The 24,211-nt window shown below is 39.3% G+C and overlaps 1 protein-coding gene across 1 annotated transcript in view; it reads right to left on the bottom strand.

Moving 5' to 3' along the window:
- LOC102295138 (voltage-dependent N-type calcium channel subunit alpha-1B) overlaps positions 1-24,211 on the bottom strand; it is a 197,892-nt gene that overhangs the window by 91,601 nt on the left and 82,080 nt on the right. Inside the window, exons 7-9 of the mRNA XM_042214834.1 lie at positions 21,772-21,875; positions 1,461-1,576; positions 1,186-1,272 (exon numbers count right to left, since the gene is read on the bottom strand). Of these exons, the coding sequence (XP_042070768.1) occupies positions 1,186-1,272; positions 1,461-1,576; positions 21,772-21,875 (307 nt within the window). The remainder of the gene's footprint in view (positions 1-1,185; positions 1,273-1,460; positions 1,577-21,771; positions 21,876-24,211) is intronic.

Below are 24,211 nucleotides of genomic sequence, written 5' to 3'. Positions count from 1 at the left end.
CTGTGTTATCCTGCGTACTCTGCATCTACCCTGTGAAATCCTCTGCGTGCTCTCCCTGCTGTTCTCCCTTCGTGTTCAGGTTTGCCACTCCTTTGTGTAGTTTCACCCAGTTTAGTTCATCCGTAGTTCTGCTTTGCCATCTCCTCTTTATGTTTGTTATTATCAATAAATCACCCTCACACCTGAATAAGTGCTGCACTTTGAGTCCTCATTCCACTCTCCACACGGCCGCTGCCCCGGACCGTGACAATACTAACATAAACACAGTGAATGCTAAGCTGTGTTGTCTGTGAAGGTTCTCAGTCATCCAGGTCATTGTAGTCTAAGGAGCTTAGAAAGAAAAGTGTCTGGACTTCTTTAAGTTGCTTGAAGACGTTTCACCTCTCATCCGAGAAGAACTGAAGAAGCCTCTCGGATGAGAGGTGAAATGTCTTCATTGAGAAAATTAAAGGATTTTAAGTGTGCCTTATAGTGTGGAAGATATGGTAAGTGAAAAGGAAAACAACCATAACTAAACCAAGGAGGCAGCCTTACCATACATATAAAACTTAAGAGGAAAAAAAACAGAGGCCTCCAGTTTGGTTTATGCAATATTTATCATAAAAGACATAAGAATTTAGGTTGTACAAATATTTTCCATTCTGCTGACATAACACCCAAATTTGCTCTACTGCTGTTGGCGTTCTGTAAAATAACACAGTTCAAGTTTGCTATTGAGAATTTCTTAAAAAGGAAGAGTAAAAAACAGGACGGTATTCAAATGACAGAAAAGTGAGTCACAGCTGCATGAAGGGCACTCATATTACAATGCTAACTTCAGTGAGCCTCCTTCTCTCTCCTGCATTTTGATCTCATTGGCCTTCCACCTTTATAACCATAATAAAGGTTAATTGTAATCCTGGGTGAGTTGCAGATGAGAGCTAGTCTGGTCTATGAGCACACATGTAAACATACACAGGCACATGTATGCACAGCCACATAGCCACACACAAAGCTATAATAAACGTAAATAGTTTTTTTTTAAAACCTAAAAAATATGGGACCTGTAAGTCTTATAATGTGCATCCAAAGATTTTTAGATTTCAGCTCACTTTTTATATTTAACTTCTTAATGATGGTTGCATGTTGTTCTAAATGTAAATGTTTTCAATGTTGAAAACTGATTCTGAAGATACCAATCCTCACCAGAGTTGTTGTGTTTTCGTTTGTACCATGCTCCATCCAAAGATTTCTCTTCTGCGTTCTTGTCTTCCTCAGCCAGCATCACTTCTTCTGCAACACAAATTATGATAAACAATTATGTCATAATAGTGCTAACATCAAGTAAAGCAAAGCTGTTATTGAAATCCAACGGTAAAAATCAGTATATAACTATATATATAAATATATATATAAATAATATATATATATAAATAACTAAATTTACACCTGCAGTGTAAAGATATGATTGTGTTTCTGACCCGCTTTGCAGATCCACTCCAGGTACCCAGTTAACTCTCTCTCTATTTGCTGTTGTCGGCGAAGCTTCAAGAATTCTTGCCTCTTCTCCACACGCTCTCTCTCCTTCGCAAATTCCCTGAAAAAAACACAAATACACACACATGCACACACACACACACAAAGAAAAGTTATTAAAACTGACAAGTCAACATAGACCCTGGAGCATTCAGCTGTTGATGGGTACACAGACGGCGGTCTTCCAGCAGGTAAGGCAAAGTCCCTGTCTAACCCTCACACTAAACTGAAAAATGGTCTTATACTGAGACAACCAAATACTATCTGTCACTACGGTAAAACACACTGTTCTTTCTTTTACTAATTGAAATGAGATTATCTCAAGTCACAGTCTGATGATGTTTGACTTGGCCAGTTTTAGAAAACATTTGCAATTTAAAACCAGTGACTTCATCTTCTCCTCATGGGCCAAGACAGAAAAAAGATAAGCTAAAAATAACATGCACATTGGACATACTCGTGCTTTCAGATAGAATGGGTTCCATTAAATACCCTGCACTGTGAACAATATATTTGTTTGTATTTGTGATAGTATAGCTGATGATAGTAGCATACCACAATGATGGGGTTTTAAAAAACCCACTTTAAATTTTACACGGAACTGAAGTTTCCAGCCAGTCCTTAAATACTAAAATACTGCTGGTGACTGATGATAGCAAGAAATTATTGCCAAATTCTTTGACCACAAGCAGCTGGAAAACCTCTTACACAGTAAATGTTAGTTTTCTGTTGTCCTGTTTCAAGATAAAAGATTTATTTGCAACAATGGCAGTGGATTATTTGAGTTTGTTGGACTAAGGTCTTATTGGATTCTAGGGAGACTGGAGGTCAAGTAAATACCTTTGTGGTGTTCCTGAAGCACCTGAGTAGTTTTTGAGGTATGGCATTTTGTTCTTTCTTGCAGACTCCTGCTGTGAGGAGTACCAGTGGGGAGTGGGTACATTTGGTTTGCAGCAATGTTTTTAGTGGGTGCTAAAGGTCAAACTAATGACAAGAAACGGGGTACAGGGCTCTGGGCCACTGTGCTACCTGTCAAGTAGGGTGGCTGTCAATTCATTATTTGTACAGTCAGCATACTCACATTAAAAGAAAAGAGAAGCATATGAAGGAGAAAGAAGGAAAAGGAGAGAATTCTTAATGTCATGGAAAAAAGCAAAAAGACACTGATGATAGCATGACTCGAAACTGTTTCACTCACATCTGGAACTAAAAACTGCTGTCTGTGAACTGTAAAATGCATTTATGACAGTGTGTAAATCTAAGTAGCTCTAGAGCAAGTGGATTTTATTTATCTTAACAAAATAACTGATAAGAAAACATCAATAAAGATTATCATCACTGGTAGACCTACACCTTCTCATCGAGACACACAGGAGGCAGCAAAGAGGTAACGTAGGGAAATTTTCAATCAAAAGTGTTCAGGCAGGCATCCAATCTTTATGTAGTGTGCATGTCCTCTCTAGCCCATAGCATCCCCAACCACAAGGTGCACTAGAGAGGTTGCATAAAACTGCCTTGACTCTGAGAGAGACTGGGATGAAGGTCTGCCTTTCCTGGTGTGTGCTGATTGCAAGGCGAAGCAGGAATATCACGATTTTAGTGTGTAGTATTTAGTGTTTGCACATAATGTGCGAAGGCCCCTCAAAGTGTTGAAAGAGCAATTATTGGCTGTCTCCTCAGACTAACGTCCTTAATTTCGTCAGAGTTCAGAGAACTGTTGCACCATGTCTGTTTTTTTAATTCACTCTACAGTTTAGTGTTTTCTTTTCTTTCCTGGAAGAGTGGAGTTGTAGTAGGTAGGTAGTTGTAATTAGCTGTTTGTAAAATTGTAAAATAAATGTATTTAACACACAGTTGTTCTTTGGAGACTCAGCTTATGTATGTGTAACCCAGTGTTAAAAACGGGATTAAAAGCATAAATATTGATATACTTTTGATTAAAATACTAATTTCACAATGGGAATAAATATTGATAAAAAGCAATTAAATATAATAAATACTGATACAAAGCATGTAAACAAAACATAAGTTTAATTAATATGTGGATAAATGGTGTGGAGGCAGGACTTTTAGAGCGTTCTTGTCAGACACCCTTGGCTCCTATGAATCTAGAATCTGTCTGATCTGGCCCATATTTCCCTTCTGTTCTGGTATTGTTGTTATAGGTAACTATACTGCCTATACTACATACAAAGAAGGCAAGAAATAGTGCTAACAGGCCTTACATGCCCACTACCAGTATTTCACCACCAGTGCTACATATGGCTTGTGCTGTTGCCCTCATGTCCCCTCCCCTTAAGCCCTTGCAGATATGGGTCCAAAAAGCTTAAATGTGAAGAAAAGTGCTCCCATCCACCACTGCTTTGTTTTCCACAGTGGCAGAACAACTAAATTAAATCCAAGCTGAAACTAAATCTGCCTGCATAAAAACAAACTGCTAGCTGACTTTGTCACTATCTTTAAATTTGTCCTGTAAGCTTTGCGCCAGACTGACAGCAGCCAAACGCCTTTCTTTCCCTTATATACTTGCCACATGCAGTGGTGCATCTAAAAGGTCACTCACGGTGTATTCCACTAAATGTATTTTTAAAAGTAAAAGTTAAACATCTTGTTTTTCAGATATATAATTAATGTTAATTATGTAAGTCTACTAGTAAATGATGATATAGATTTAAACTGCCTAGTTATACACTGACCAAGATGTGTGATGTAAGTCTGTAAAGGTTCTCATTCATCCAGGTCATTGTAGTCTAAGGAGCTTGGAAAGAAAAGCATCTGGACTTCTTTAGGTTGCTTGAACTTAAAGAAGTCTAGACGCTTTTCTTTCTAAGCTCCTTAGACAATGTGTGATGTAAGAAACTTTTAATCACCTATTTACCACATTAATATGAAAATTTTAATCATAGGCAGTGGAACTCGTGTTATGTCCTTTTGAATATAACAGGCAAATTGAATAAGTGCAGGTTTAACCAACAATTTCAAATTGGTAAAGTAGTCTAACTATAGTTAGACTTCAATTCAATTCAATTTTATTTATACAGCGCCAAATCACAACAAGAGTCACCTCAATGCACTTTATATTGTAAGGTAGACCATACAATAATACACACAGAAAAAATCCCATATGATCATATGATCCCCTATGAGCAATCACTTTGGTGACAGTGGGGAGGAGAAATTCCCTTTTAACAGGAAGAAAACTCCAGCAAAACCATACTCGGGGAGGTGCAGGGCCATCTGCCATGACTGGTTGGAGAGAGACAAGGAATACGGATACAAAACATGCTGTGGAAGACAGCCAGAGATTAATAACCAAGTGTGATTCAATGCAGATAGGTCTATTAAGTGAGAAAGGTGACTGAAGAAGAAATACTCAATGCATCATTGCGGTCTTGTCGAGTACTGACAGGGACTAGAAAGAGAGTGTATTTCTCCTATATTGGCTTCCCTTCATTGGCTCCCTGTTAAATCCAGAATTTAATTCAAAATCATGCTCCTCACATACAAGAGAAAACCGCAGAGTCCAAAATTGCTTTGGCAAATATTAATTCAATATTAATTTTAGTGACCTCCAATTGTAAACAGGTGTCATAACTGCCAATGTGATTAATTTTATTGAATTTACATTTAGCCTTAGCCAGCAGTTTCCCTCAATGTCGCCTGCTCTGGCCCCTGGAAGACAACTGACTATGGTTACTGGTGTCTCTTGCTTCTCATGTCTCAGAACAGAATCACTAATTACCAGAGTTTGATCCTCGGCGGCTGTGTTGCCGAGTGGGGGAAAGCAGTTAGACACATGAACAGCTTTGTCGTGGACCAGGGGCTTCTGTTTAAGACTATGCTTCGTCCTTACCATCACCCAACCACCCTTTTCTCTGGCTGCATGGCACAGTCTGCCAGGGGACAGCTAGTGGGCCTATGTTACCTTCTGCTGTAACTATAAATTAGGCAGTGAATACACAGAGAGTGTGCTTGGAAGCATGTGGAGATTACACTACAAAATAAAACGTTATTAATAAGTTTTGTATTAAATTGCTACGCAGATTAAGCTACACAAAAACACCACTGTGTGTTTATACAATTCTCTGCATTTAATTATTAGTTATTATTAATCTCTAGATGAGTTCCACAGCATGTCTTTGTCATGTCTTCATAGACTCATCCCCAACTTGTTGCAGCAGATGGCTGCCCCTTCCTGAGCCTGGTTCTGCTGGAGGTTTCTTCCTGCTAAAGAGACTTTTTCCTCATAGTGCTCTACTAATGATTGTTGGGGTTTTCTCTTTATTATTGTAGACACTTTCATTATAAAGCGCACTGAGGTGAGGCAACTGTTGTTGTGTGCTATATAAATAACATTTAATTGAAGAATTTTATTCAATTAAGTTCTCTTACTACATTAATTTAAATTAATTAATTTTTATTTTAATTAAAATAATAGTAACTTTTAAACTGTTCTCATTTATATTGTTATATACTTAACATCGTTTTTTAAGTCACCAAATGCCACTGGTATGCAAATATAAGGTACATATTCAAGGATAAGTCTTTAACAGCAAGTGTAAAAAAAACTTTACCAACATTCTTGACATTTTTAAGTTTAGTCAAAGAATGCTGCAATTGTTCATTTAGTTTTTTGTCTTTGAATATTGTATATTAATCAACAATCACAACTTAAAATTTATTGTTATATTTTGATGGAATAGTATAAATATTTCAAAATAAATTATTTTCTACATACTAGTTTTTCTTCACTGTTTTTCAGCAATCCTCTGACTTTCAGGTAGGACAGAATGAGACTCATAAGTGCCTACCAATGATGCCAAATGACAATATAACAATTAAGTGCATCAGCATGAGGAAAAATGTCATGATTTATGATGTAGTTTTAATCAAATCATGTAAACATAAAATAATTCAAATTCTTGGATGACAAAAATGGGAATGTCTGTCCTGCAGATGGCCAAAACTGCTTTTAAATTAAAACACATTTATATGTTACATGTTGCAAAAAAACATATTATTGTGAATCATGTATTACCAGGTATGCTTTTAATAGGCATTATAAGGCACTTGTTATTACAGGATTTACACATATAAACATGTTTGATTCAACCAAATTAAGCAACCAATGCCAGATATATGTCATCTATCTTTGTTACATTCACTAGGCTAACTGCTGGCATGCTGGCTATTATTATATGTAACAACATATTTAGCAATTACATTACTGATGACCAGAGATGGGCAGTAACGCGTTACTGTAATCCGATTACTTTTTTCAAGTAACAAGTAAAGTAGGGGATTACTATTGCAAAAACGGTAATTAGATTACCATTACTTTCCTATAGGAATGCTGCGTTACTGCGTTACTAAAACCGTGGGCCTTTCTCAATATGCGTACTTATGCGTACTTGCGTTCTCGTGTACTCGTGATACGGCATCAGTCGGAGACCAAGTACTGTTGAAATTCGAAGTACGCATCAAGTCGAGAACGTGAAAAAGTCCCGGATGTGTTCTCGCTCCGCCCGTTTTATCGAGCATGCATCGGTGTTGACTTGTGGGGACTTGGTACAGCTTAATATCCCAGAATGCATTTTGTTCAAAACTCAAACGCGGCAATGGCGGACGAGCGGGGCTAAAAACTTTTAAATATTACTCCTTCTGGGTCACAAAATTATTAGTTATTTTCAAGCGAGAATGTAGCTGTGTAAACTTCAAATATCTGCTCAATTTATCGAGATATCATATATTTCGAAACGCGCTCTGACGTTTTCACAGACATCTGTGACCCGCCAGCTCCACAGCAGACAGCGAGGTGGAGGATTATTACAGCTGGACTCCCGGCACATCGTTTTCAACCCCCCCCCCCCCGGTCTTTCGCTACTCAGGTTAAACAAACCCCAAACCCCAGTAGCTGTCTATTGTATTGAGTGTCCACTAAAACAAAAATAAAAGCGTTCTAACATCTCACCTGCTTGTTTTTATTAAGGTATGTACATGTATGTACATGTACACTATTTTTATAGTGTACATGTACATACAGAAGACAGTTCTATATGTACATGTACATGCACATATAGAACGATGCCACCTTATCCCATAGTTTAGCCGATGCGTATATACGCAGCGAATCAACGGCATTGACAGGCTATGACAGCGTCCTTACGTGTCGACACCGGTGTTTTAGCTAGTAAAGCGGCGTGGCTGATGTGGACTGAAGCCACGTTAATGACAACGTGTACAACCATTGGAGATGTGAGCAGGACAGACAGAACAACTGACGGAAAAAGTGTGGACTTTATACCAGTTTTTAAATTGTGTTTATAGGCCACGTAAAACCAGAGTTATGATAAAAATATCTGCAATGTTTGGTTTCCTTCCTGAATACTGTCGTTGTTTATATTTACTGCGGGAAGAAACGGTAAAAACGGCGTTTTATAAGAAAAAAGGCTTCAAAGCCTGTGAGCAAAAACAAACTCCACCCCCCTCTCCCTTTCCTATTGGTCCAAAAAAGTACCATGTCAACCAATCAAAAAATGATATGGCAATGTGGCATCTAGTTGTTAAGAAACGGGGGGAAGTTTTAGGAGTGAGGTGGTGTTTTGAGATGTGAGAGATTTGAGACGTTTAGCGCAAATATTGTGTAGTTAGTGTGTAGTGTAGTCAATAGTTTTGTTGTGTGTGTCAGAACAATGAGGCGACTGCTGAATGTTACAGGTGTTACAGCAGTGATACATCTCCTGTTGTCAGGCCTGCAGGTATCAGGCTGTTGTTCTCCTTTATCTCATAGTGGACAACAGAAATTATTTTTGGAGTGGCACAAATAATTTGTGTGGCATCAAATTTGATGCAGAACAGCTGATTGTTCTCTAAATAGTTTGAAATGTTTATTTTAAAACGCCTTGCCTGCGTTTAAAAAAAATAGCTGTAAAAAACTTTGTTGTTTGCCAAACTGAGTTACTTTTTTGAAGAAGTAACTATATAATTAATTGCCCAGACATTGGTCATTATATACTATATTTTGCAGACAGAGAGTTACAGACTCTCTCCCAGACCACAGACTCATAATACAAGTCAGAGCTTTATAAAAAAAGAAAAAAAAAGAAAGTTGTTGTTTTCAAAATTGGAGTTCAAGTTATTTTTACTTCCAATAGTGTTAACATACTACACAGGTCATGAACAAGATTTTTTTTTTTAAATTTTCATTGTAAGTGGGCTAAAGCAGTTAATTAAAAGTAGTCTAACATAAATGTAAATGCTGTAATTTGATTATTTTAATAAACCATGTAACTTGGATGGATTCGATGCTGGCGTGACCACAGTGCACACGTCTGCTGTTGCTCACAGTGGTCCAAGGGACCGCTCAGGGAGTTTGTGTGTTTCGCTCAGACACGTGAAAAATTAGAGGGAACATTGCCTGTGACATCATCAAGTACATGAGTCCATACTCGCGTTCTAGGCAAGTCCGTACTCCCGTGCGTTCTCGCTGAGAACGCGAGTACGTACTCGCGTACTTGAGAATTGAGAAAGGGCCTGTGATTTTTTTGCGAGAATGTCTCATGACAGTGACGTAAGCAAGTGCGACGTTCGTAATAACAGCTGTGTGCAGATCAACAATGTGATAATATATGCAGCGTTTAAAGCGTAGAAGTACTGACCTTATTTTGAGTTTGATTCCATAAAAAGTGACAAAAAAACAGTGTCCATTGTGCGTGGGAAGAAAACTTCTTTTTACAGCGAAAATATACCCCTAAACTTCCAAGCAAGCACCGAGTGCGCTAAGACATAATGGGAAATTCACAGAGAAACTCACGGATTCTTCCACTGACCACTGCGGCACACCTGCACCAGGGTAAACCTCCGCCTACCCTACTCCTGCTTTACAGGTGAAAATCACCGTAGTAAATAAGCACAAAAACAATTGAAACTATTCCATACCGTCACTGTCATTATATTATGCTGCTATTCATACTGTCATTATATTAATGCTGCTATCCTGTATATATTGTACATACTATTGTTTGAGTACTTACAATTGTTTTTTTGTACTTTTTATATTTTACATTTATATTTATTATTGAAACTTGCACCAAGGGAGTGGCACTCCAATTTCGTTGTACTCTGTACAATGACAATAAAGGCTATTCTATTCTATTCTAGAGCAACAGGACCGCTAGTCTTTGACTTTATTTATTTTCTGCTGTGTTTTACTTGCATCTATTTGAAAGAGTGAGTGTAAACACACACAAAAAAAACATTTTATGTGCTGGAATGTGCAGAAAATAGGTTTAAATATTAAACAAATTTCTTCCAGTCAGAGAATGTTGCATATAATCAAATTTTTGCTTGATGCATAAAGTTAAAAGATTAAACGAATAAAGCAAGTTTTAAAAAGGGACTTTTTCATTTGATTACATTTTGTATGATCGAGTATGCAGAAAAAGTAGAACTGGGCTGAAAGATCTATCGCTTTATCACCTATTCAGGTTGTAAATCGTGTTTTTAAAAAGTAACTAAGTAACTAAGTAATTAATTATTTTTGAAAATAAGTAATCAGTAAAGTAACGGGATTACTTTTTTGGGAGAAGTAATCAGTAATTAGTTACTGATTACTTTTTTCAAGTAACTTGACCAACACTGCTGATGACTAAAATTAGTATTGTATGACATTATACATAAGTGAGTACCTTGAAAGTGCATCACTCAAGAGTTGTCTGCCACACTTGACGTGATACCAGGGGATACAGGAAAATGTCTATTTCACAACTGATTGGAAGTGATTTCTGGACGTTCCTGGCTGTTGTTGGGTAAAATCAGTTGAAAGTCCCATAACAATAAACTTGGGAGTGATTGCTTTAGAATCAGAATCAGAATGGGTTTTATTGCCAAATGTTGAGCAGGTTTACAACATTAGGAAATTGCTGCGGTGCTTCAGTGCAAACATGCTGTCATAAATTGCGCAAATTGCGCTTAAATAGACATGAAAAAATAAAAGTAAGAATAAGAATTAAAAGTGCTACGTAGAAAGATATATGCATGAGATATACATGAGATATATACATGAGAATAAGAATTAAAAGTGCTACGTAGAAAGATATATACATGAGTGCAGGTGGTGATCAGTGCCAAAACATGGAATGATGCAGTGAACACAGCGTAGGGTCATGAGTTAGTGGCGGGGACAGTCGTACGTTTATTGTTCATGTGTCCAACAGCAGAGGGGAAGAAACTGTTCTTATGGCGAGAGGTTCTGGTGCAAATGGACCGGAGCCTCCTGCCTGAGGGGAGCAGGTCAAACAGACTGTATCCAGGGTGAGAAGGGTCAGCTGAGATCCGAGCTGCACGCCGCAGTGTCCTGGAGGTGTACAGGTCCTGCAGAGATGGGAGTCTACAGCCAATCACCTTCTCAGCAGAGCGCACAACACGCTGCAGTCTCTGTTTGTCCCTGATAGTGGCTCCAGCGTACCACACGGTGATGGAGGAGGTGAGGATGGACTCGATGATTGCGGTGTAGAATTGCATCATCGTCCGTGTTGGCAGGTTGAATTTCTTCAGCTGCCTCAGGAAGTACATCCTCTGCTGGGCTTTCTTGATGACGGAGGTGATGGTGGGCTCCCACTTCAGGTCCTGAGTGATGGTGGTACCCAGGAAGCGGAATGAGTCCACAGAGGTGATGGGGGTGTCAGTCAGGATGATGGGGGGGAGTGGGGCTGTGTGCTTCCTGAAGTCCACAGTAATCTCCACTGTCTTCTGGGCATTCAGCACCAGGTTGTTGTGGCTGCACCAGGACACCAGACGTTCAACCTCCCTCCTGTAGGCAGACTCATCCCCGTCCGAGATGAGCCCAATAACGGTGGTGTCATCTGCAAACTTGATTAGCTTGACAGACTGGTGGGTGGAGGTGCAGCAGTTGGTGTACAGGGAGAAGAGCAGAGGAGAAAGAACGCTGTGTTCTTTCTCCCGGAGGGGAGCCGGTGCTGATGGTCCGAGAGTCCGAGACATTCTTTCCCAGCCTCACATGCTGCTTCCTGTCCGTCAGGAAGTCAGTGATCCACCGGCAGATGGGATCAGGCACATTCATCTGGGATGAGCATGAGCAGATTGCCACAGTCACCTGTAATTATTTAATGTTATCCAGAAGAAAGACAGCTTACATGCTAAAGCAGATATATTACTTAATTAAGTTATCACAACCTGGAGACAACATAAAACAACTATTTCTTGTTTTGTCCTCATGTGGAGTTTTGGGATCTATGTTGTGGTCTTGTTTATTGATATTAATGATTAGTGAGGAATCGCTGACTGCTGACACTAAATGGAGAGGAGGGACACTGAGGTATGGTATTCAGGAGAAAACTATGCTTTGGACTTCTGAGGAAAGTCTGACCCAAGTACTTCGTATAGAAATATGCCCATAGGCTATGAAAGAAAACCAAGAGTCAGGGAATGTCATTTATTATATTACAGTCTATCAAGTAAATGTAATAAATCTAAACAGATGTTATTCTTAATATAGCAACATTTCTTTGTATCGTCTTTTTTGATTTTTTTTTACAATACTTATTTGTCTCTTCTGCCCCTCAGTTTCTTCATCTCTGTAAAAACAAGCTAAGTAGAAAATGAGATATGCAGGAGAAGAAACAGAGAAGGGGAGGTCAAAAAAGAGAAGGTGGAGGTAGACAGAGAGACTTATAAAGACACAGAGAGAAAGACAGACTACTGAAATAACAGAGTGAGTCCACCCCAATTCAGCGTTGATTGGTGTCTCCCACACAGTGGAGGGGGAAGCTCTATTCTGCATTGCAGTGGCTGTCTGCATACCTTCCTGAGGTTATGTGTGTGTGTTTGTATATGTGTGTGCAGGTATGTCTAAATCTAATTTTTGTGGTTTTATATGTGTCTCTATATATCTGTCTCTCTGTGCATTACACAGAGTCTATATTAAACTTCTAAACTCATGCAGAACAAATATTTTCTTCTCTGGTAAAAAGAGGACATATAAAATAAAAATTTGCATATGCATAAAAACAGACCAGACTGTCCATGAAATGCTGCTACAGTATGTATGCAGATATACATTTTGTAGGTATACTTCAGGTAATTCAGTTCAATTCATTTTTATTTATAGAGTCACCTCAAGGTGCTTTACCTTGTAAGATAAAAGCCAACAATAACACAGAGGCAACCCCAAAAATTAGACAACACCCTTTAAGCAAGCACTTGGTGACAGTGGAAAAGAAAAACTGTCTGTAGCAGAAGTAGGCTATATATGGTAGAAATATGTTCTCTCTTTCTACAGTACCCTCGCTGCATCTGAGACATGATGTTTCAAATTTTTTGAGATATTGCACAAATGCAAGAAACCATTTCACTTTTCACAGTGTTAGTAGAGGCCAAAGTATTGCCATCCAGAGTAAGTAAGCATATAGCAATGAGCTTGCCTTTCCATGATGGCTCCTCCTCTTCCTCCTCTTTCTTGGGTTTCTGCTGCCTGAGGTATTCACTGAGCGGTTGGTTGGGGCCATCTTACTGATGTATTTATGGATGTTCGTTGCCTCATCCTGGACTGTGGTGCTGACGATCACTAGTCCCTGGCCTCCTGCCTTACGCTTAGCATACAGCCTCAGGGTGTTGGACTTGGGTTGAAACCCTCCATGCATGGTCAGGAACTTCCTGGTCTCGACGTCAGTGGCTTCTGTCTCCTCCTTTGGCCAGCTTATTATCCCAGCACAGTTCCTGATCATGGCAGGGCGTAGGTGTTTATAGCCCAGATCTTGTTCTTACTAGGGATGGACCCATCCAATATTACATATCGGTGTCATGTTTCGGCTGTGTGGCAGGCAGGAGAGTACCCAAACGCAAACTCACGGAGACAAAACGTAAACTCAAAACACAGCTTTAATGCTGGCATAAAGCGAAACACAAAAACAGTACTAAACTAAACTGGGAAAGCTAAACATAAAGTATACCAGGAACCACGGGGAGAATCACACACAGCTATGAGGGAGACTACGACACTGACAAAGAGAAACACAGAGCCTAAATACACAGAGGGATAACGAGGGAATGAGACACAGAAGGAGGGCACAGCTGGGAGAAATCAGGACTGACGAGACTTGTTTGTTTTTGGCCCACTTTGCACCAGAGAGAAGAAGGCAGCAGCTGAACAACAGCAGCACGTTTAAAATTAATAAGCTTTTGTTAGAATTTATTTAATATTACTTTGTACACCAGGATCCTTTTCTACGTAGCTGATGGCTGGTAACTGTGCAGGGGCGGGTCTAACAAAGTTTTGTTAGGGGGGCCGATAGGGCATTAACAGGGAAAAGGGGGATACAAAGAAATATTTTTCTTTCTTATTGTCATTTAAAATGTCTAGCTTTTAATTAATAAATATCCGAATCTTACACCCAAAGTTTTAATCTGATGAAAAAATGTATGGTCCATACTGTATATAGTAACTATTAAGTCTAATATATACCCTAGTAAGCTATAGAACTTTTTCCTTTGGGAAGGTATCATCTGTGCAGTCTGCAATTCATTTGAAGAAATATGTTGAATCTATTTAATTATTGTAGAAATAAAATTAATTTCCATGCATTTTTTTTTACACGTGCATTAAAGTGTAAAATTACGTCAATTAAGCATCACAAGGCGGAGGGTGGTTCCCTATTTTTTTTGCTGGGAGTGGGCAACCCTATTAGTTAGGCTGTTTAATATTTCTACTTAGTACTCTTTAAAATACCAGAATAGGGAGGATGGTGTAGGTTTATTAAATTGATCAGTATTGCTGAACTATGAAATAGTTTGGGTGCAGTGTATTTTTTGCATACAGGTATAAGAGAATAGCTTTAGTGTTTTGTTTTTTAAAACTTGAGTATGAACTTATACAAAATGCAGCAAGATATTAAAAAACAGTTTTATTGATTAAAAAATACGGGAGTCATATCGGTTTCGGCAGATATTCAAATTTATGATATGGACAAAAAAAAGTGGTATCGTGCCATCTCTAGTTCTTACCATTCAGCTGACTCCTCAGGACTTGCCTGACCCTCTGGTGCGTCCGCCTTCCCTGCATGGCATCCGCAATCAGGCCTCGCCGACTTAAATATTGTACTGGGTCCTGTGTTTGGGGTTGTTGGTTGTGTGTTATGTTGAGCTGGCAGCGGGAGAGCTGCAGCTCTGGGTGTGGATGTACAGCAACCGTCAAAGTATTAATAAAGTATGCTGCAAAGCATGAACGTGCACCGGGGTCTGCTGTGGGTTTGTTACAGTAACATTGGACTCTATTTGTTTTTTTGTTTTCCCTGTCTCTTGCAGAACCATGCAGTACCATTTTCTCTTTGTTTGTTTGTTGGAGTCTGTTTTTTAAATTGAGTTCTCCTGGCTTTTCTTTGCTACGATTTCCAGGTAGGAAGTTTTGGTCTTTTCCAGTTCTTGTTTTAAGTTTTGCACTTTCAAATATTTTTTTTTTCATAAAGGGCTTCACTGGTGCAGAGTTTGGTTTTGAATGGAAAGTGTTAGGGTGATTGTGATAAACGTTGTCATTGTTGTACTTAAAGTTGTGGACCTTGTTTTAAACTGCATGGTCAAAGACATTCTTTTGTTTCCATGTGTCCCTGCCTGTTGGATGGTGGGGGAGGTTATGTTGTTTAACTGCAAGCACATTCTATGTAAGGTTCTGGTTTCCATATTTAGTAAGGGATGTTTACTTCCTGCCCTTTATAGGCTCACCTATGCTTGTATATGATGGATCGTTAAAGGAGTTGAGCCATATACAGGGGTAAGGGGAGAAATGACTCAGTGTTTGACACAGGACACCACACACACAAACACACACACACACACCACACACACACACACACCACACACACCTCAAGGCACACACACACACACACACACACACACACACCACCTTTGGGGTTGGCTGGGATCAGATGAGGCGCTTTCGGCGCCGAGACCCTGATCCGACAGGCTCCCCTTGCAAGTTGAATTGCATCAATCTCTGATTGTCTTGCTTTGTTCACGGGAATAAGTCTCTGAGTCAGCGAGTCACAGTTCTTCCATTAAAAAAAAAAAAACAACACAACAAAACAAAATAAAATATTTGTTTTACAGTATAATCACTATAATGCTTTCAGAAATATAAATGATTGTTTACTGGCCCCAAATGTATTCTGCAGCAGGACAGTAACCCCAAACATACAGCCAAAGTCATTAAGAACTATCTTCAGTGTAAAGAAGAACAAGAAGTACTGGAAGTGATGGTATGGCCCCAACAGAGACCTAAGCTCAACATCATCGACTGGGTCTGGGATTATATGAAGAGAAAGAAGGATGTGAAGAAACCTACATCCACAAGAGATCTGTGGTTAGTTCTCCAAGATGTCTGGAACAACATACCAGCTGAGTTCCTTCAAAAACTGTGTAGAAGTGTACCTAGAAGAATTGATGCTGTTTTGAAGGTAAAGGGTGGTCACACAAAATATTAATTTGATTTACATTTTGCTTTTGTTCATTCACTGCAGTTTTTGATTGACAAAAACAAATGATTACCACTTTCATTTTTTGAAAGCATTCTTTGCTTACAGCATTTTTTCACACCTTCCTAAAATACATACATACATACCTACATTGCCCCCTGTGAACCACCTGTCCACCTGCTGGAGCAGTTTTATGGCCAAAACCAACTTTCACAGACAGGTAAGAGAGTGCAGATATTAACATTATTCGCATCACAGCAGATTCCTTTGTCACACAAGTCACCATTAAAACAGCACTCCCTGGCCTGATGATTACATGATGAGGACATTGTTGAAAAGATGATTCCAAGGAATTTGGTAGTGTGAAGATATTCTGGTTATTTAAAATTTGGAAAAAGAACCAACTATCCCGTTGGAGCTAATTTGCCTTTTTTTTTTTATTTGGAAAAGAGATACTGTCAGCTTGGTTATACCACAAGTATAAGTTAGACAAAATGGAGATATGAAAGAGATTCTAAAAGAGATATGAAAGAGTTTCTAAAATAGATAGTTGTAGCTTCAACTTTGACTGCAGTCATAGCTCATCCCAGCTTGCCCATACTGAATGAATTGATCTGACTTCCACTGGGGGTCTCCTGCATTCTCTGAGGCTCAGATTGTGCCCTTTAAACAATGACAACCCCGCACGGCGATGTCAGACTGCATTCGTCACCTTCCATGTTACAAGTAACTATAAAGCTATGTGACAGTTTCTATGGCAGGAAACAGACAACATAATCATAGAGAGGAGCTATGTGTCCCTGAATGCTTTTGTCAAGCCTTTATGTCCGCTTATACAGTACCGATGTACAGGATAAGTATGTTAGGAAAATATAAAAGGATATTAACAAGAGACAATGAAATTAAATGAAAAAAAGTCTAAAAACACTCTTCTCACCTTAAAACAATGTGCACCTAACAAAGTGATTGTAATCTCCATCACAGACAATCTCCATCAAAGTTCTTACCATTTTAAAGTGTATGCCACGTCAAGAAACACTTGTATTACTTAGCTTACATCACAAAATTGTTTTTAGTGATATAATGTACAAATATGCTACTAATACTACTATACTAATACAACTACAGCTGCTGTAAATAAACAGGATAGGAATTGGCAAGCAAATTTTGCCAGTGATCACAGTACCTGGACGGGGTTCTGTTCATTTTCCTTTGTTTTTATTTCTTTGTAAACTCCAGGTAGCTGGCCATTGGCTGGAGATTGAATGTGTCGGGGCCCAAGGCTGACTGAGCCACCGCTTACATCCTGGTTCCAACTGGACAGGCTGAAATGTACTGACTTTTGTATAGTATTTTTCTCTCTCTTATTTTCTTTACTAAATGTACCTGTATATTGGGCGACCGTGGCTCAGGGGGTTGGGAAGCGTATCTGTAACCGGAAGGTCGCCGGTTCGATCCCCGGGCTCTCTGTCCTGGTCGTTGTGTCCTTGGGCAAGACACTTTACCCTACTTGCCTACTGGTGTTGGCCAGAGGGGCCGATGGCGCGATATGGCAGCCTCGCTTCTGTCAGTCTGCCCCAGGGCAGCTGTGGCTACAACGTAGCTGCCTCCACCAGTGTGTGAGAGTGAATGAATAGTGGCATTGTAAAGCGCTTTGGGTGCCTTGAAAAGCGCTATATAAATCCAATCCATTATTATTATTTACTTGTTTGAAATAAATTAACAAACAAACAAGCAAACAAACTGGACCATGCTTGTTGTTGTTGTGTAATAAAGTAGAAGAGCTAGTTAATTATTTTAATTATTATCTTCCTTTAAAAGAACAGACCTGGTATTTATACAGGTGGAAGTCTTTTTCTTTTAATAACTTTTCTTCTGTTTAGACCAGAAATGCAGGCAAGAGGCTATATTTAGGATTTGTTTGTTTTGTTTTTTTTGTCTGTGTCCCCCTGAAGTTTTCAACCTTGAGAGATAATTAAACTTGCTTGTTTGTGACTAGAAACCACACTGTAGGAGTGGAAATGAAAGGAAATGAGCCACTGAAACATGTTTCTTTGATCAGGTTAAAAAACAAAAATGGTGTAAATGGCTTTAAGCTGCTTCAGTCACATTGTGGATATACCTAAACCTGCCTACTTTCAGAACTTACAAAACAGCAAGAATAAAAACACAAAACTAGAAAAAAGACATTAAAAAAATATCTCCATTGTGAAATAAACAAATGAATGACTCTGGCATGCTGACTTGCTGTCCAACTTAGGTAAAAAAAAGAAGTCAACACATTATAGCATTCAAATATACAGGGAGTGCAGAATTATTAGGCAAATGAGTATTTTGTCCACATCATCCTCTTCATGCATGTTGTCTTACTCCAAGCTGTATAGGCTCGAAAGCCTACTACCAATTAAGCATATTAGGTGATGTGCATCTCTGAATGAGAAGGGGTGTGGTCTAATGACATCAACACCCTATATCAGGTGTGCATAATTATTAGGCAACGTCCTTTCCTTTGGCAAAATGGGTCAAAAGAAGGACTTGACAGGCTCAGAAAAGTCAAAAATAGTGAGATATCTTGCAGAGGGATGCAGCAGTCTCAAAATTGCAAAGCTTCTGAAGCGTGATCATCGAACAATCAAGCGTTTCATTCAAAATAGTCAACAGGGTCGCAAGAAGCGTGTGGAAAAACCAAGGCGCAAAATAACTGCCCATGAACTGAGAAAAGTCAAGCGTGCAGCTGCCAAGATGCCACTTGCCACCAGTTTGGCCATATTTCAGAGCTGCAACATCACTGGAGTGCCCAAAAGCACAAGGTGTGCAATACTCAGAGACATGGCCAAGGTAAGAAAGGCTGAAAGACGACCACCACTGAACAAGACACACAAGCTGAAACGTCAAGACTGGGCCAAGAAATATCTCAAGACTGTTTTTCTAAGGTTTTATGGACTGATGAAATGAGAGTGAGTCTTGATGGGCCAGATGGATGGGCCCGTGGCTGGATTGGTAAAGGGCAGAGAGCTCCAGTCCGACTCAGACGCCAGCAAGGTGGAGGTGGAGTACTGGTTTGGGCTGGTATCATCAAAGATGAGCTTGTGGGGCCTTTTCGGGTTGAGGATGGAGTCAAGCTCAACTCCCAGTCCTACTGCCAGTTTCTGGAAGACACCTTCTTCAAGCAGTGGTACAGGAAGAAGTCTGCATCCTTCAAGAAAAACATGATTTTCATGCAGGACAATGCTCCATCACACGCGTCCAAGTACTCCACAGCGTGGCTGGCAAGAAAGGGTATAAAAGAAGAAAAACTAATGACATGGCCTCCTTGTTCACCTGATCTGAACCCCATTGAGAACCTGTGGTCCATCATCAAATGTGAGATTTACAAGGAGGGAAAACAGTACACCTCTCTGAACAGTGTCTGGGAGGCTGTGGTTGCTGCTGCACGCAATGTTGATGGTGAACAGATCAAAACACTGACAGAATCCATGGATGGCAGGCTTTTGAGTGTCCTTGCAAAGAAAGGTGGCTATATTGGTCGCTGATTTGTTTTTGTTTTGTTTTTGAATGTCAGAAATGTATATTTGTGAATGTGGAGATGTTATATTGGTTTCACTGGTAAAAATAAATAATTGAAATGGGTATATATTTGTTTTTTGTTAAGTTGCCTAATAATTATGCACAGTAATAGTCACCTGCACACACAGATATCCCCCTAAAATAGCTAAAACTAAAAACAAACTAAAAACTACTTCCAAAAACATTCAGCTTTGATATTAATGAGTTTTTTGGGTTCATTGAGAACATGGTTGTTGTTCAATAATAAAATTATTCCTCAAAAATACAACTTGCCTAATAATTCTGCACTCCCTGTATACACGAATTAATGTTGAGTAAGAAAATATTCTGCCAATTACTTTGCAACAACAACAAATTACTAGGGTCTTTGAGGGACAGTCTGACTTGTTTTCAAAAATAAACTGTGAGGTAGATTTGATAATAGGAGGGGAAAGTTTACATTAAGAGTAAGGACAGAGTCAATCCACAATGTCTTAAAAAAAATCACCTTAACTGCTGGAAGCTGGAAAATTAACATGAATGCCACTCTGTGAGTCCATCCTGAATTTGCAAGATATGTGAAGACAGTGCAAGGGGTACTGTGAGACCTGCATTCAAATGTGACACACAAGATTTCTGCACTAGCTTTTTAATACAATCAACAAATTTACTGATGAATTTTTAAATTATCTGAAAGCATAGTTCTATTCTAGTTCAGCTAGGCATCTTTAGTGTTAATGCTCATATTCAATTATGTTTTAAAGCTGTGTTACTGAAAAGAGCTTCAGAAATGAAGTTAAAAATGACATAAAGTGTAAGAGTAACAGTGCAATGTGCTCAGCATCACATATGGGAGAAGAAAAGTTGTAATCAGGAGTAACAGTCTGACAGCCTGTGTGCTCCCTGATTAAAACAATATTATTTGCTCTGTACACCATATTTGCACACATTTTGAAATCACATGCAATGCTTTTGAAGACCGTTTGAGGACTTCAACACAACTTTTTATATATATAAAACAAATCTGAATAACAGAACAGATTTTAACTATAGCTGACTTAAAATTGTGATTAATTATACTTTACAAAACTAGTGATTTATGACTCCCCCCGTTAATAAAAAAAAAACACAAAAAAAACCAAAACATAAAAGCGTAAATCCTAGTATCTGTTTGTGACTGCTGTTTAGTGCTGAGAAGGCTTAGCTGTATTTGTAAATTACAATGATGTAAGAAAAATTTGCGAAAAGAATTATCAGCAAAGCTGTAAGCTGCCAAACAAAACCACCAAGCTAAAAGAAAACAACACAAATAGAGAAACTGATATTAGAGTCACACTAGGAAAAACAGTAGTTGGACGCCACAGCACAACCAAAATTAGATCCTTCAGCTGTTCAAAATCCCACTAGGCTGGCCGACATGATAAATGATGGGCAGGGCTGTGAGTACTCAGACTGTGTTTTTTTGGAACACAATATGGACAAGATCTTGGAGAAGTTCATGGCTCTGCAATATGGATAACATCTTGAAGAAGAACAACGGGAATTGAGAAACCTGGTGACCAGTGATGGACATTAGACTACTGTAAAATTGGAAGCAGTTTGTTCGCACTAACCAAATCAACTACCATCTTCATCTCATGTGCCCCCCCCTGGCGCCAGCTGGATGCTCAAGGCAAAAGCTGACAGGAATAACAAATTCTCCTTTTTTTCTCTTCGTCTTTCCTCATGTTGTGCATTTTCCATTGTTATACCCAACCTGTCTTCCACATATGATGTTTGTGTAATGTATGTATGGTCGGAAGGGTAAGATGGCTCTGGCAAAGGTCGGCAGCCTTAACCCAATTTCCTTTGGGGTCAACCTTCAGGATCAATAAAGTTTTATTGAATTGAATTGAAAATGAATTGAATTGGTAATGCCACTGTGGTTATGTCTTTGTTATAGTCTACAGCCTTGAAAAATTCTCAACTGAAATGTAGAATTTGTATGTTTAAACACACAGGTAGACACAAATGCTTTGTGAGAACATGCCCTGTCTCAACATGGTATGACTCAAAGAATATTTAACTACTTGCAGCAATGAACCAGTACAGGTTTCTGTTTCCCCATTTTATCTTATCTTTGGCAAGCCAACAAGGTGCAGCGACTTGGTAAGATAAAGCTGGGTTCAAATATAAGGAATAGTTTTAGGAATTTTTATCTCAGACCATCCTCATAGTTTGTACTCACCCTGACAGCACACCTAGCACCAGGTTGAGCATGAAGAAAGAGCCGATGATGATGAGAGGGATGAAGTACAGCCAGTTCCACATGTTCCCTGAGGCATCATTGGCCTGAACACATAAACACATAGAAACAAAGACTAGAACTGTAAATACCACTCTGTGATTGTACTTATGGGATAAGACTGATTTATGCATGTTTTTATGTCTGCTCTGTGTGTATTTTTCTTCATTTCAAGCAATCTTCTAAAAATACTAACACCAACCTATATGTTTGTTCATCTGTTAGTATTGACAGGTTTCTATGGGCTCAAATTGTGGTCATAAATATTTTATACTTGTAAATCAAATGCGTAGTTGTGAACTGAGTTTTGTAACCCTGTAAACCAAAATGTGTGAAAGTTTTCCGTTTGCTTTGTATCTATAACCAGACCTCAATGAAAAGAATTTGTAACTCGTGTTCCCAGTGAAGAAGTAGGAGCCTACCAGTCAAAAGTTTTAGAACATCCCAATTTTTCCAAGTCCCTTGAATAGGTTGACAAAGGTAAGTGGTGAACTGCCAGAGGTCAAAAAAAAGAAAGAAAAGGTAAGCTCACCCAAAACTGAAAAATAATGTACATTTCAAATTATACAAAAATGCTTTTTTTCCCCAACACAACACAAATTGGGTTAACAATTTAGAATTGTTCTGCAGCAATGGAGGTTGATCAAGCTGTGAATGCTGGCTCTAATAATTCCTACAGGTGTTCCAACTTTTCTGGATTACTTACAACCTGTCTGCATAAAAGTGTTGCATCAGTTGAACAGTATTGTAGGGCTGCACAATTAATCATTAGAAAATCGCAATCTCAATTCATACTTATGTGTGATCACATTTCTAAATGACAACAATAACAAAAAAAAAGAAAAGTGACGATTGTACGGCATTTTGATCCGGGACATAATCTGCAAGAAAACAAGCGCTCACTCTTCCTGCTCAACAAATGACAAGGGCGGAGCCTTATACCACGTGATTCAGAAGCCAGCTGGCAGGAAAAAACAACGGAGAGCACGTGAGAGAAACTGCCTGAGGGGAGAAAACACAGTGAGCGCAGAGGAAAAGCTCACTGATGGCAGTGAGAATGAAAACCCAACTGTAAAATTAATTCCAAGAAAAGGTTCTCATTCCCCTGTGTGGAAGTTTTTTGGTTTTATAGAAGACAATGAGAGTCAAAATTATATCATTTGCAAGCTGTGTTTTGCCATAGTAGCAGCACCACAAGCTAACACTACGAATTTGTATAACCACCTTAAATGTCACCATAAAGTGCAATATGACAAAGCTGTAAAGGCCAAGAAAGTGACAGGAGAAAATCCGTCCCAGTCAACCACCCAAACATCAATAATGGGAACCTTATACAGCGCTTCCCCATACCCGTTGAACTCCCGCAGGCACAAAGAAATTACGGAAGCTATCACTTATCACCTGGCTAAAGATATGGCTCCCATCAACACTGTGCAAAACGAGGGATTTAGGAAAATGCTACACAGTGCCGTCCTGCAACTATTTTTCAAATGTTGCACTACCTGGTCTATACACGCAGTGTCGAGCAACGGTGGAGACGGAATTACAAGCAGTACAACATTTTGAAAAAAAATAAAGCCTCCGGAACGATCTCTACCGCCATCGGAGCCATTTTCTGGTGAGTTCCACAAGTGTGCTGGTTTCCTAACACAGATCACGTTGCCTTTTAGGCAGCTGCGGCAGAATTATGAAAGTGATGGAGCAAAAATTGCCTTTTTTGTTCAGTTACTCCGCGGTCAAGCCTTAAACTGGGCTCAAGCAGTGCTACAAACCGACCAGGAGATTGCTTATGCTGAATTTCTCTCAAAGTTTATAAGTGTGTTTGAAAGGGGCACCGGAGCAGAAGCAGCGGGTCACTGTTTGCTGAACTTAAAACAAGGAAGACGGTGTATGGCGGACTTCTCTGAGGAGTTTTGGACACTGGCTGAGGAGACTGGATGGGGGCAGCCCACGTTGATAAGTACTTTATTAAACTGTCATGGTCCTGGGTCATTTTGACCCAGTGTTCTTAGTTTTCCTGTAGTTTTGTATTTTGTTCCTTATGTCCATTGGATTGTTTGGTTTGGTATTTGGATTCCCCCTGTGTCCATGCTTTTATTGTGGTGTTTGTTCTGGTACCGTGTTCCCGTCCTTTGTGTTCTGTGTTCTCGTCATCCCCTCGTATTCATCCTTGTTCTCTGCCTCTCTCTCTGCCTCTCTCTCTCTGTGCTCATCTCTGTGTACTGTGTTGTGTTTAAGGTCCACATCTTGGTGTCAGTATTTTCAGTTTCGTGTCCTCCCTGCTCGGTCATGAGTAATTGTCTTCAGCTGTGTTCCCCGTGTGTTCCCACTTCCCTCGTTACCTTCTTGTATTTATGTCAGAGTGTCCCTTTGTTCTGTGTTG

This window comes from Haplochromis burtoni, unplaced genomic scaffold, assembly GCF_018398535.1.
Source record: "Haplochromis burtoni strain Fernald_Lab_line unplaced genomic scaffold, NCSU_Asbu1 Contig_616, whole genome shotgun sequence".
In the NCBI taxonomy this organism is placed as follows: domain Eukaryota; kingdom Metazoa; phylum Chordata; class Actinopteri; order Cichliformes; family Cichlidae; genus Haplochromis; species Haplochromis burtoni.
This window is presented reverse-complemented; position numbering and strand designations above follow the sequence as displayed.